The 15,278-nt window shown below is 38.5% G+C and overlaps 1 protein-coding gene across 1 annotated transcript in view; it reads left to right on the forward strand.

The window, feature by feature from the left end:
• LOC144367030 (uncharacterized) overlaps positions 1 to 13,729 on the forward strand; it is a 91,903-nt gene extending 78,174 nt beyond the window's left edge. The window contains exons 2-3 of the mRNA XM_078022207.1: positions 12,564 to 12,981; positions 13,640 to 13,729. Coding sequence (XP_077878333.1) covers positions 12,564 to 12,981; positions 13,640 to 13,729 — 508 coding nt within the window. The remainder of the gene's footprint in view (positions 1 to 12,563; positions 12,982 to 13,639) is intronic.
• The last annotated feature ends 1,549 nt before the right edge of the window (positions 13,730 to 15,278 follow it).

A 15,278-nucleotide genomic window follows, 5' to 3' on the forward strand; every position in this document is an offset into this window, starting at 1 on the left:
CTAGTCTAAACATCACCCTAACCCTAACCCTAAACTAACACTAGACCTACCACTAACACTAACCCTTAATTTAACCCTAATTCTAACCCCGGTATTTACATTAGCCTTACCCCTAACCCTAAGACTAACTTAACCCAAAACATAGCCCTAATCCAAGCCCTAACCCGAGCTTTAACCCTAACCCTAATCCTAACCCTAGCCCTAATCAAAACCATAACCCCAGCCCTAACCCTATCTCTAACTCTATCCATTGTAATAACCATAACTCTAGGCCTAAACCTAATCCTACTCCTAATCTTAAACCTATGCATTATTCTAAACCAAACCTAAATCCTAAATCTCATTCTATCATTACACTAACACCAACAATAATGCTAATTCGAGCCCTAACTTTATACCTTAACCTATCCCAAATTTCTAAAGCAGACCTTGACCCTAATAATACCCCTAACTCTAAACCTGACCCGAACCCTCAACCTAACCCTTACAATACATGTAGACATAAATCTAAACTTAAAACTATCTTCTACCATAACCCTAGATCTGATATTAGCCCTAGCCCTAATCCTAGCCCTAACACTATAATAAACCATAGCCCTCATCCTAGCCCCAAACCTAACCTTAATCATTACCCTAACCCTAACCATAGCCCTAACCCTAATTCGAAACTTCACCTTATCTCTAAACCTACCTATAATGCCATTCCTTATCCTAAACTTAACCCTAACCCTAACCCTAACTCTAGGCCTAAGGTGAACACTAACCCTAGCCCTAATACTAGCCCTAATTTAACCCTATTCATATACCTAACCCTAACCCTAGCCCTAAGACTAACTCTAACTCTCACACTAGCCCTATCCCTAATTATAAACCTATCCATTACTGTAATCCTAAACCTATCCCTAACCCTAGCCCTAAACCTAGCCATAACCATTGCCAATTCCTTATTTCTAGTCCTAATCCTAGATCTAACCCTAATTCTAAATCTAACCCTAACCCTAAGCCTAAGCCTAACATTAACACTATCCCTAGCCCTAACACTAATCTTCTAACCTAACCCTTGCTCTAGCTCTACCCATAGCTCATAACCTAACCCTTATGCTAAACATAACCCTAAACATAACCCTAGTTCTAACCCTCACCCTACCCCCATCTCAAGACCTAATCCTAACCATAACCATAGCCCTAAACTAAACTTTAACTGTATCCATTGCCCTAAACATAAACCTTACCCTAATGATAACCCTAGGCCTAACACTAACCCTATCACTAACCCCAACCCTATCAATTATCCTAAACCTAACCTGAAACCTAAACCTAACCCTCTTATTACAATAACCCTAACCCTAATGCCAATTCGAGCACTAACACTAAACTCAAACCTAAACCAAATCCTAACTCTGAACATGACCCTAATAATTCCCCTGGCTTTAAATCTGACCCTTACCCTAAACCTAACCCTTATACTAGACCTAGCCAAAAACTTAAGTTTGAAAATTTCCCTAATGATAACCTGAGACCAGACATTAGCCATAGCCATAATCCTAGCCCTAACTCTAAAACAAACCCTAGCTCTTATCTTAGCCATAAACATAGCCTTAATCATAACACTAACCCTAAACCTGGGCCTAAACCTAACACTAACTCTAGCCCTAATGTTAGCCCTAATTTAGCTGTATCCCTAGCCCTAAGACTAAATCTAACTCTCACCCTGGCCCTAAAACTAGTTCTAACACTATCCCTTACTGGAACCCGAATCCTAGCTCTAACCCTAGGCCTAACCCTAGACCTTTTCTTAGCCCTAGCCCTAATCCTAGATCTAACCTTAAATCTAAATCTAACCCTAAGGATAAGCCTAAACCTAAACCTAACACTAGCCCTAACCAAAACCCTAATTCTAATCCTAGAACAAATTCTAACTCTATCCCTAGCCCTAATACAAAACCAAGTCATAGCCGTAAACCTGACCCTTAACCTAAACCAAAACTTAACCCTACACCTAGCCTTAACCTTAGCCCTAATTTGACTTTTAAGCCAAAACAAAAACCAAACCTGAACCTGACCTAACCCTAAACCTAGCTGTAAACATCACTCAAATCCTAACCCTAAATCTAACACTAGACTTAGCCCTAATCCTAATCATAAAACTAGCCTTAATCGTATCCCTAGTACTTATATTAGACATAAAACTAACCCAAGCCTTAACTTAACCCAAATTCTAGCCAGAATCTCTGCCCTAACCATAGCTTTAACCCTAACCCTAACCTTAACCATAATACTAGCACTATTTGTAATCATAACTCTAGTGATTACCTTAGCTATAACCCTATTCATTACCCTAACCCTAATCCTAACCCTAATGCTAACCCTAGGCGTTAACCTAACCCTATCCCTACTCATAATTTTATTCATTACAATAAACCTAACCTGAAAATTAAAACTAACCCTATCATTACACTATTTTTAACCCTAATACTAATTGGAGCCCTAACTTAAAATCTTAACCTATCCCAAACACTAATAATGACCCTGACCCTAATAATACCCTTAACTTTAAAACTGACCCTAACCTTAAACCTACCATTACTCTAGATGTAGCCACAAACCTAATGCTAAAACTATCTTTAACCATACTGCTGGGCTTGAAATTAGCCCTAGCTCTAACCCAAAGCATAACGCAAATTTAACCCTAATTCTATCTCTTGCCCTATCCCTAAACCAAACCATAACAATAAACCTAACCCTAACCAATGCCCTAACCCTAGGCCTAACAATAACACTAAGCCTAGCACTAATCATAACCCTAATTTAGTCCTATCCAAACCCTAACCTTAGCCCTAAGACTAACTCTTGCACTATTCCTATCTCTAGTTCTATCCTTAGTCCTAACCCTAATCCTAACTCTAAATATAAACCTAACTCTAAATTTAACTGTAAACCACAAGCCTAAACCAATCTCTAACATAATCCTAACAATAATGCTAATCCTAAAATTTGAACTACGCCTAGACCTAGTTATAAAAAAAAGAAACCAAGCCATAGCCCTAACACTAACCCTTATTCTAAACCAAACTCTAACCCTACAATTAGCCCTAACCGTAACTCTAAAACTAACCCTGAACTTGACGCTGACCCTAACACTAATCCTATCTCTAAACATTAACCTAACCTTAAATTAAGCCTAGCACTAGACCTAGCTTTAACCCTAACCATAACACTAGCCCTAATCATAACCCTAGTTCATATATTAGTCATTGTCCTAACCCTAGCCCTAACCCTAACACAAATACTACCCATAATTAAAGCTCTAAACTTATATTTAACCCAAATCTTAACCCTCACACTCTCCCTTACCCTAACGCTAGCCCTAACACTTTCTCTTACCCAAAGCCAAACCCTAACACAAATGCTAACCCTAGTACTAACCCTAATCCTTAGCCTGACTTATATTATAACCATATTACTAGCCCTAACACTAGCCCTCATTTTAGCTCTAGCCCTAACCCTGACCCTTATTCTGACCGTAACCCTGGGTCTAAACCTGAACCTATTCCGAAACCAAACCCTAACACTAGCCCTACCGGTAACCCTATACCTATATTTAACCCTAACACTAGCCCTAGACTTAAAATTAATCCTAAAAATAGCTGTAACTCTAGCCCTAGACCTAAACAAAAACCTAGCTATAGCCCTTATAATAACCCTTAACCTAAATCAAACACTAACCCTACACCTAGAACTAAACCTAGTCCTAATTTGGGCTATAACCCTATCCCAAACACTGACTCTTACCCTAACACTAAACCTAGCTCGAAACCTGACCCTAACCTGAAACCTAGACCTAACACTAGACCTAGCCATAACCATAACCCTAAAAGTAGCCCTAAACATAACCCTAGCTCTTATGTTACCAATAATTCTAACCCTAGCCCTAAAACTAACATAAAACCTAGCCCTAACCCTAGGCCTAAACTTAGTCCTAAGCATAATCCTAATCCTAATCATAGCCCTAACACCAACTCTAACCCTAACCCTAAACCTAACTCATCTCTTAGACCTAACCCTAGCTCAAGGAAAACCCTTTCACTAAACATAACACTAGCCCCATCATAAATCCTAACGCTAGTCTTAGTTCTAATCCTAACTTTAATCCTAGCCCAAATATTAGCTCTAACCCTATCCATTACACTTACACTAACTCTAACATTAAACCTAACACTAAAAATAAATGTAATCCTAGACCTAACCTGAAACCTAACCCTTGCAATAGCTGTAACCTTAGCTGAAACATTAAGCCTTACATTAACCTAATCCCAACACTAGCCCTAACCCAAACACTAACCCTAACCCTAACCCTACCTCTAATATTATCCATTACCCTAAACTTAACCTTAAGCCTAATTAAAACCCTAGCCATAACTCTAACCCCAAAACTATCTGTAAACATAACCCTAACACTTACATTACCCATAGTTCGAACCCTAGCCTGAAACCTAACATAAAACCCAGCCATAATCCCAGGCCTAAACTTAGTCCTAAGCATAAACCTAACCCTAATCATAGCCTTAACACTAACCCTAACCCTAATCCATGTCTTAAACCTAACCCTAGCTCAAGGAAAACCTTTCACTAAACATAGAACTCGCCCTATCCTAAACCCTAACCCTAATCCTAGCTCTAATTTTAACTTTAATCCTATCCCAACCATTACCTTTAACCCTATCCATTACACTTACACTAAACCTAATTATAACCCTATTCCTAACACTAAAAAATAAATGTAACCCTAGTACTAACCTGAAACCTAACCCTTGCAATAGCCCTAACCTTAGCTGAAACATTAAGCCTTTCACTAAACCTAATCCTAACACTAACCCTAACCCATACCCATACACTAACACTAACCTAAACCTACCTCTAATATTATCCATTACCCTAAACTTAACCTTAACCCTAATTAAAACCCTAGCAATAACCTTAACCCTAATCCAAAACATAACCCTAAATATAACCCTAGACCTAAACTTAAACCTAACCCTCATCCTAGCTCTAACACTAGCTCAAAAACTAACATTTACTCTTACCTAACCATAAACCTAGCCTTAACCTAACAATTACTCTAACCCTAATACTTACCCTAAACCAAAACCTATCCCTATTCCTAAACCTAACCCTAATTCTAGACTCAATCCAAACCATACCTAGCCCTAACCTGAGCTCTAAACCTATCCATTACATTAAACATATTCCAAACCCTAATGCTATTGCTAACCCTATCAATAAACCTTACCCATTCTTTACCCTAAACCTTAACTGAAACCTAAACCTAACAATATCCATAATCTTAACCCTAAACCTAAACCTACCACTAACTCAAGCTTTAACTGTAAACTTTAACCTAAACCAAATGCCAACTCTGACACTAAACCTAATATAACCCCTAGCTCTAAACCTGACCCTTAAACTAAACATAACTCACTAGAACTAGGCATAACCTAATCCTAAATCTTTCCCTAACTGTAACCCCAAACCTGACATTAGTCGTAGTTCTAGTCCTAGCCCTAAACCTAGCAGAAACCCTAGCCAACATTCTAGCCCTAAACCTACCTTAATCCTACCCTGAACACTAACCCTAACTCTAATCTTAATTCTAACCCTCATCCTAGACCTAAAGCTAGTTATAACACTACACATTCCCCTAAACTTAACCTTGACCCCGATGCTAACCCTAAACCTAGCCCTACTCCTAGGCTTAACCCTAAAACTAACCCTAGCCCTAATCTTAGCCCTAATTTAGTTGTAAACCTTACCCTAACATAAGCCTAGTACTAAGTCTAAAACTGACTATCTTCCTAGCCGTATCCCTAGTTGTAACCCTATCCCTTCCAGAACCCTAACCTAGCGCTAGCCCTAGTCCTAGATCTAAACCTAAATCTAAATTTAACCCTAAACCTAATCCTAAACCCCATTTTAACAGTAGCCCTAACTCTAACACTAATCCAAAATCTAGCCCTAACTCTAGTCCTAGCCCTAAAACAAAACTAAGCCATAGCACTAACCCTAAACCTTAACTTAAACCAAACCCTAACTCTACACGTAGACCTAACGTTAGCCCTAAATAGAGTCCTAACACTAACCCTAAAACTAACCCTTACCCTGACTCTGACCCTAACACTAAACCTAGCCCTATACATGGCCCTCACCTTAAGCCTATGCTTTGCGTGCTTTAGCATAGGGCTACATTCCCAAGAAACCAATCAGAGAGTGCCCACAGAGAACTGATTGAGTGTGTGAAGTTTCAAGCAGCTAAGACCAACCCTGTTTGTTATCCAGCTTCATTTCCAATTACACATATAAATCAAGATGAAGTGAAAACTTAAAACACAAACTGTTCCTGACAGCAAACCATGAACCGAGAAGGCCCATATATGGGGAATATAGTAATGTTAGGTAAAAGATAAATCCTCCCTGATATCAAAGAAATTTGAACAAAACTAATTCTAACCCCAACACTATTTCTAACCCTAGCCTGAACCCTAACCCTAACCCTAACGCTAACCTGTTTAGAGAAACTTTGATCATAGAAGACCCAAACATGGGGTGCCTACTAGGAAAAGGTAACAGATCAATTCTGCCCATTATAAAAAAAATCTGACAAAAATAATTGGTGGATATGTTTCAGTACATGCATATTTCCCCTGTTTTTTTTTCTAAAGTGCTCTTGAATAATGTTCTTTTCATTGCCATGCCTAGGAAAACATTCACTAAAAAGAAACCAGAGAGTGCCCACAGAGAACTGATTAAGTGTGTGAAAGTTCAAGCAGCTAGCACCAACCGTGTTTGATTACCAGCTCCATTTTCGTTTACCCATAAAGGACAACTTGAAGTGAAACTTTAAAATACAAACTTTTACTGACAGTGAACAATTGAAATTAGAAGGCCCCAAACTGGAGGACATAATAAGCCTAGGTAAAAGAGAAATCCTGCCCAGTATCAACGAAATATGAACAAAACCAACTCTAACCAAAACACTAGTGCTAACTCTAGTTCTAAATCTAACATTAACTCAAAACCTATCCTGTTTATAAAGCTTTGATCATACACGTCCCAAACTTGGGGAACCCAGGGCAGAAAGCTAGCAGATGAATCTTGTGCAGTATCAAACAAATCTGAAAATAATTAGGGGAGAGGTACTTCAGGACAAGCATATTTTTCTGATTTCTCATAAAGTGCTCTTGCATAAAGTTGTTTTTGCATACCTGTTCTTAGAGCTACTTTTAAAAGGAAGAAACCATGGAGTGCCCACAGAGAACAGATTGAGTGTGTGAAGTTTCAAGCAGCTAGCACAAAACCTGTTTGATTTCTAGCTCCATTTCCATTTATCTGTATAGGTTCAAATGAAGTGAAACCTTAAAACTCAAACTGTTCCTGACAGTGAACCTTGAACCAATAAGGCCCCAAACTGGTGAACATTGTAAGGCTAGGTAAAAGATGACTCCTGCCCAATATCAAAAAAATTTGAAAAAAACTACTCTAACCCTAACACTCGCTCTAACACTAGCCCTAACCCTAACCCTAAAACTAATCCTAACATGTTTAGAGAACCTTTGATAATAGAAGTTCCAAACTTGTGGAGACTTGTGGGACAAGCTAACAGATATATCCTCTGCAGTATCAAAGAAATCTGACCAAATGACCATGGGATGTAGTTCAGTACATGCTTATTTTTTTGTTGTCTCCTAAAGTGCTCTCAGATAAAGTATTTTTATTGCATGCTTTAGCTTTAGGATACTTTCACAATGAAGAAATCAAAGAGTACCGACAGGGAATTGATTGAGTATGTGAAGTTTCAAGCAGCTAGCACCAACACTGTTTGATTTCGAGCTTCATTCCCATTTACCCATAGAGATTAAAATGAAGTGAACTCTTAAAATATACAGTGTTCCTGACAGTGAAATTTGAAGTGAGAAGGTCCAAAACTGGGGAATCAACAAGGGCAAGTAAAATATGAATACTGCCCAGTATCAAATAAATTTGAACAAATCTAACTGTAACTCTAATGCTAGATTTTACTCTATCCCCAACCCGAACGCTAAGCTATTTAGAGAACCTATGATCATAGGAGAGAAAAATTAGGGATCCTAGTGGGTCAAGTTAGTTGGTGAATCCTGCAAAGTATCAAAGAAATATGACCAAATAATTGGGGAAGATATATTCACAAGGAACAAATCAGAGAGTGTCCACAGAGAAGTGATTGAGTGTGTGAAGTTTGAAGCAGCTAGCACCAACCCTGTTTGATTTCTAGCTCCAATTCCATTTAGGTCAAAATAAAATGAAACATTCAAATATAAACTGTTCCTGAAAGCGAACCATTGAATTTTGAAGGCCAAAACTTGTGGAGCCTACTAAGGCTAGGTCAAGAATGAATCCTGTACAGTATCAAAGTAATCCGAGCTGAAAAAAAAATGAAGCTCTTTCAGTACATGTGTATTCTGCTTGCTCCTAAGGCACTAAGATAAAGTTATTTCTTTCTACTTCAGATTAGGGCTACTTACACAGGAAACAAACCAGACAATCCTCACTGATAATTGATTGAGTGTGTGATGATTTAAGCAGCTAGCAAAAACCCTATTTGATTTACAGCTTCATTTACATTCAACCCTATAGGGCAAAAAGAAGAGAAACATAAAAATTGAAACTGTTCCTGAAAGCAAACCCTTTATGTAGGAGGCCCAAACATTTGGAGTATAGTCAAAATAGGAAAAAGATGAATCCTGCACAGTATCATAGAAATTTGAAAACAAAACTAACTCTAACCCTAACACTGGGTCTAATCCTAGTCCTAACACTAACCCTAACACTAACATTAACCTGTTTAGAGTCCCTTTGATGCTAGAAATCCCGTACTTGTCGAGCCAAGTGGGGCAGGCTAAGAGATGAATCTTTCACAGTATCTAAGAAATGTGACCAAATATTTGGGGGAGGTAGTTTAGCACATGCATATTTCCATTTTCTCCTAAAATGCTCTCACATAAAGTTGCTTTGCATACTTCCACTTAGGACTACATTCACAAAGAATAAAACAGAGAATGCCCACAGAGAACTGATTGAGTGAGTAAGGTTTGAAGTAGCAAGCACCAACCCTGTTTGATTTCCAGTTTCATTTACATTTACCTAAATAGGTCAAAATAAAGTGAAAAAATAAAAACTGTTCCAGACAGCTAACCCTTGAACCAAGAGGCCAAAACCTAGGGAATATAGTAAGGCTATGTAAAAGCTGAATCCTGCCCAATATCAAAGAAATTTGAACAAAACTAAATCTAACAAAACACTAGCTGTAAACCTACCCCTAACCTAATACTAAACCTAACCTAACCTGTTTAGAAAACCATTGACCATAGTAGTCCCCAAATAAAGAAGCCTAGTGGGGAAAGCTAACAGATAAATCCTGCACAGTATCAAGAATTCTGACCAAGTAATTGGGGGAGGTATTTCAGTACTTTCATAGTTTCCTTTTTGTTCTCCTAATGTGTCCTTGGTTAAATTATTTTTTTTCATGAAACAGTTTATGATAATTTCACAAGGAAAAAATCAGAGAGTGCCCACAGAGAGCTGATTGAGTGTGTGAAGTTTTAAGCAGCTAGTACTAACACTGTTTGATTTACAGCTCCATTTTCATTCACATCTATAGACCATTGTAAAGTTAAACCTAAAAATCAAAATGTTCCTGACAGTGAACCGGCAAACCTTGAAGGCCCAAACATGGGGATCCTACTAAGTTAGGAAAAGGATAAATGCTGTAATGTATCAAAGCAATCAAGCAAAAAAATTGAAGCTTGCTCCTAAAGTGCTCACAGATAAAGCTGTTTATTTCTACTTCATCTTTGGGCTACTTCTACATGAAACAAATGAGAGAATGCACACTGAAAATTGATTCAGTGTGTGTGAATTTTCAAGCAGCTAGCACAAATCGTGTTTGAGTTCCAGCTCTATTTTCATTCACCCATATAGGGCAAAATAAAATGAAACATGAAAATTAAAACTGCTCCTGAGAGCAACTCCTTTTACCTAGGAGGCCCGAACATGGGGAATATACTAAGAATAGGAAAAAAGATGAATCCTGCCCAGTATCAAAAAAGTTGAAAAAAAAAAAACTAACTCTAACCCTAATACTAGCTCTAACACTTGCCCTAACTCTAATCATTACCATAACCATAACCTGTTAAGAGAACCTTTGATCACAAAAAAACTTGGGGAGACTAGTGGGGCAAGCTTACAGATGAATTCTGCACAGTATCAAAAATATCTGACCAAATAATTGGTGGTGATATTGTCCTGTTTTCTCCTAAAGTGATCTTGGATAAATTAGTTTTGCATGCTTCATCTTACAGCTACTTTCACAAGGAAGAAACCAGAGAGTGCCCAAAGACAACTGATTGAGTACGTGAAGTTTCAACCAGCTAGCACAAACCCTGTGATTTCTAGCTCTATTTGCATTTACCCATATAAGTCAAAATGAAGGGAGACATTAAAAGCAAACCATTCCCAACAGTGAACCATTGAACAAAGAAGGCCCAAAACTGGGGCACATAATAAGGCTAGGTCAAATATGAATCCTTTCTAATATCAAAGAAATTTGAACAAAACAATCTCTAACACTAACATTATCTCTAAGGCTAGCCCTAACCCTATTCCTAAACCTAACCCTAACATATTTAGAAAATCATTGATTCTAGATGTCCCAAACGTGGGGAGCTTACTGGGGCGAGCTAACAGATGAATCCTGTGCAGCATCTAAGAAATCTGACCAAAGAACTTGGGGAGATAGTTCAGTACATGCCTATTTTCTTGTTTTCCCATAAAGTACTCTCAGATAAAGTTGCTTTGCATGCTTCAGCTTAGGGGTACATTCATAAGGAACAAACCAGAGAGTGCACACAGAGAACTGATTGAGTGTGAGATGTTTCAATCAGCTAGCACCAACCCTCTTTGATTTCAAGCTCCATTTCCCTTTACCATATAGGTCAAAATAAAGTGAAACCTCAAAACACAAACTGTTACTGTCAGCAAACTATTGAATTTAGAAGGTCCAAACCTGGGGAACATAGTAAGGTTAGGTAAAATATGAATCCTGCGCAGTATCAAGAAAATTTGAACAAAACTAACTCTAAACCTAACACTAGGTCTAAACCTAGCCCTAACCCTAACGGTAATCTTAACCCTTACCTGTTTAGATAATCTTTGATCATAGAAGTCCCAAAGTTGTGAAGCCTAGTGGGGCAAGCTAAGAGATAAAAAATGCAGAGTATTAAAGAAATCTGACCAAATAATTGCGGGAGATATTTCATTACATGCTTATTTCCCTGTTTTCTCATAAAGTGCTCTCAGATAAAGTTGTTTTTGCATGCTTCTTCTTTGGCCTATATTCAATAGAAAGCAGGGAGTGCTCATAGAGAAATAATTGAGTGTGTGACATATCAAGAAGCTAGTACCAACCCTGTTTGATTTCCAGCTTCATTGGCATTCACACCTATAGGCCATAATGAAGTGACACCTAAAATTTCAAACTGTTCCTGACAGTGAACCTTTGCATTTATAGGCCCCACATTGGGGATCGTATTAAGGCTAGGTAAAAGATGAATCCAGTACAATATCAAAGTAATTCGACCAAAAAAATATTTAAGATTGCTCCTAAACACTCACAGATAAAGCTATTTTTTTTCTATTTCAGCATAAGGCTACTTCCACAAGAAACAAACCAGAAAATGCACACTGATAACTGATTGAGTGTGTGAAGTTGCAAACAAACATTCAAACCACCTCTGTTTGATTTCATGCTCTATTTCTATTTACCCTTATAGGTGAAAATGAAGTGCGACATTAAAAAAAAAAAAAAAAAAAAAAAAAAACCAAAACTGTTCCCAACAGTGAACCACTGAACAGAGAAGACCCAAAACTAGGGCACATTGTACAGCTAGGTAAAAGATAAATCTTCCCAGTATCAAAGAAATTTGAACAAAACAAATTCTAACCCTAACACTAGCTCTAAAGCTAGCCCTAACCCTAACTGTAACACTAACCCTTACCTGTTTATAGAATCATTGATACTAGAAGTGCCAACCTTGGGGAGCCTAGTGGAGCAAGCTAAAAGATGAATACTGTGTAGTATCAAAAAATCTGATCAAATCATTGGGAGACTTTTTTTTTTAATACATACATATTGCTGCGTTTTCTCCTTAAGGGCTCTCAAATACAGTTGCTTTTGCATGCTTCAGTTTGGCCTACCTTCAAAAGAAAGAAACCAGAAATTGCCCACAGAGAACTGACTTGTAAGGTTTCAAGCACCTCCTACCAACCCTGTTTGATTTCCAGCTCAATTTTTATTCACATCAATAAGCCATAATGAAGGAAAATCTTAAAATACACACTGTTCCTGACAGCGAATCTTTGAACCAACAAGGCTCAAACCTGTGGAGCATAGTAAGGCTAAGTAAAAGATGAATCTTGCCCAATATCATATAAATTTGAAGGAAACTAAGGCCACGCTGGAGCTCTCTGTGCAGATGGAAGCCTCGGCTGTGTGGTTGCTCCCAGCTCAGTTGGAAGTCAGAAGTCTCGGCTGCGCATGAGCTCTCTGCACAGACGGAAGTCTTGGCTGCACATGTACTCTCAGCTCAGATAGAAGTCTATGTCACGAGTGAGCTCTTGGCGCAGACAGAAGTCTTGGCCACGGGTTTGCTCTTTGCTCAGATGGAAGCCTTGGCCGTGCAGGTGCTCTCAGCGAAGAGGATAGGTAGCACAGAACACAGAGGCTTTGCTTACGGGTCACCAGACGAAGCTCTGGACACGGCCAAAGGTCACCCCAGAACCACCCACCTCACCAAACACCCTACACAGGTAACAGATAGAAACCATCTTGGGAAACCTTACTCCCCATCTATTGGTGGCTATGGCTACCAGCTCAGTTTTGCAGCTGCTCAGGTACCTGGTTTCCAACTCCCCTACCTCCAGCTGTGATAACTCAAGATTTTTCTCACAAGTTTTTTTTTTCAGAACAGCAACTGTACAGGTACCTGGCTTCCAAATCAGATAGACTAAGAGTAGGGAGGCTCCAGGTAGAAGCTCAAGCCCTATCAAATTGGCTAACTCCACTACTCTTAGCACAGAGAGTCAAGCTAGGAATAGGAAACTCCACCTATTGGAAGAAAACAGAGTTCTGAAAGACTTTTCTATTTTTGCTCTTCTCATCTATTCTCCTCTACCCTTACCCCTCTGGCCCTCACAATCTCAACATAAATTAAACCAAGAACTTTGCATAAATTGGACTTTAAGAACTGAATCACCAGAATAGTTTAATATAGAGGAATTTCATAGGCCCACCTCACCCCACTTTAGTTTAACTTATTTTCATTCTCCCTCATTTTATGTCTTTCCTTGTATTTTTTTTCTTTCTCCCTCTATCCCACTTTCAACCTCCAAACTTTTACTATTTATACATAGGGTAATTTTATGAATACAGGTAAAGAATGTGAATTTATACATTCTTCCATAAATTATCTCTGTCTATTCATTACAGTTTTCCTCCAATTTGCTAAGATAGATTAATCTCATACCCTTACTCCTTTCCCCCTTAACATAGCATCCTACCCCTGACCATCAGTTCTCTATATACTACCAGAAATGGTATGACCTTTATGAAACTAATGACTATCTTCTAAATAATAATTGAAGCTAACATCTGTAGATAAAGAATTTAAATATAAATGTATTTATAATGGTTAGGCTTAGGCTTCGGGTTAGGGTTATATTCAGAGTTAGGATTTGATCTATGGTTAGGGCTAGGACTAAGAATAGGGCAAGGGTTAGGACTAGGGTTAGGGTTAGGGTTAGGGTTATGATAAGGGATAGGGTTAGAACTCGTAATAGGCTAGTATGAGAGATAGAGTTAGTCGTAGGGTTGGGGCTAGGGTTATTTTTAGGGATAGGGCTAAATTAGGGCTAGCACTAGTGTTAGGTTTAGAACTCAGGTTAGCGTTAGAGTTAGGGTTACATGTAGGGTAAGGGAGTGGGTTATAGCTAAGTTGAGGGCTAGGGTTAGGTTTAGTATTAGGGTTAGGGCTAGGGTTAGGGTTAAGGTTATGATTAAAGCTAGGCTTAGGGCTAGAATGAAGGCTAGTGTTTGTGTTAGGGTTAGGGCTAGTTTTAGGGCTAGGGCTAATGCCAGGTCTAGGGTTACAGTTAGGGATAGATTTAGTGTTAGGTTTATAGCTTGGTCCAATGTAAGGGTTAGGTTTAGGGTAAGGGTTAGGTTTAGAGCTAGGGTTATTATTAGGGTCAGTTTCAAAATTAGGGTTTGATTTAGGTTAGAGGTAATGTTTAGGGCTCGAATTGTCATTAGGTTTAGGGTTAGGGTTAATGACAGGGTTAGGGTTAGTGTTTAGATATAGTTTAGTGTAATGGATAGGGTTAAGGTTAGGCCTAATGTTTAGCTAATGGATAGGGTTAGACCTAAGATTAGTGTTAGAGATATTTATAGGATTAGGGATTTTGTTTGGGTTCGGGTTAGGTTTATATTTAGGGTTAAAGCTAGGTTTAGAACTCTGATTAAGGCTAGGTTTTGGGTTAGGGCTAGGGTTAAGGCTACAGGTAATGTACAAAGTAGGGTTATGATTAGTGCTAGTTATATGGTTAGGTTTAGGGCTAGGTCTAGTGTTAGGGTTAGCTTTATGGTTATGAAAATATTTAGAACTAGATTTAGTGTTAGGTTCAGATTCAGTGTCTGTATTACTTTTCAGGTAAGATTTAGAACTGGAATTATAGATAGGTTTAGGGCTATGTGTAAGGTTAGGGTTTGGTTTAGGTTAAGGGTTAAAATTAGGGCTATGACTCAGTTTTGTTTTAGGGCTAGTGGTAGGGTTAGGGCTAGTTTTAGGATTAGTGTTATGGTTAGGGCTAGTGTTAGTGTGAGGTTTAGGCTTAGGTTTAGGTTTAGATTTAGATTTAGGTTTACATCTAGAGTTTGAGGTAGGGCAAAGGATAGGGCTATGGTTAGGTCTAAGTTTAGGGCTAGGTTTAAAATGATGGTAAAATTTTGGGATAGGACTCAGTATAGGGCTAGGGCGAGAGTTAGCGTTAGTCTTAGGGCAAGGGTTAGTGTGAGGGTTAGGCTTAAAATTAGGGCTAGGGTAAATATTAGGTTTAGGGTTAGGGTTACATTTAGGGTAAGAGTTGGGATTACAGCTAGTTTTATAGCTAGGGTGAGGGTTATAATTAGGGTT

This window comes from Ictidomys tridecemlineatus, chromosome 1, assembly GCF_052094955.1.
Source record: "Ictidomys tridecemlineatus isolate mIctTri1 chromosome 1, mIctTri1.hap1, whole genome shotgun sequence".
In the NCBI taxonomy this organism is placed as follows: domain Eukaryota; kingdom Metazoa; phylum Chordata; class Mammalia; order Rodentia; family Sciuridae; genus Ictidomys; species Ictidomys tridecemlineatus.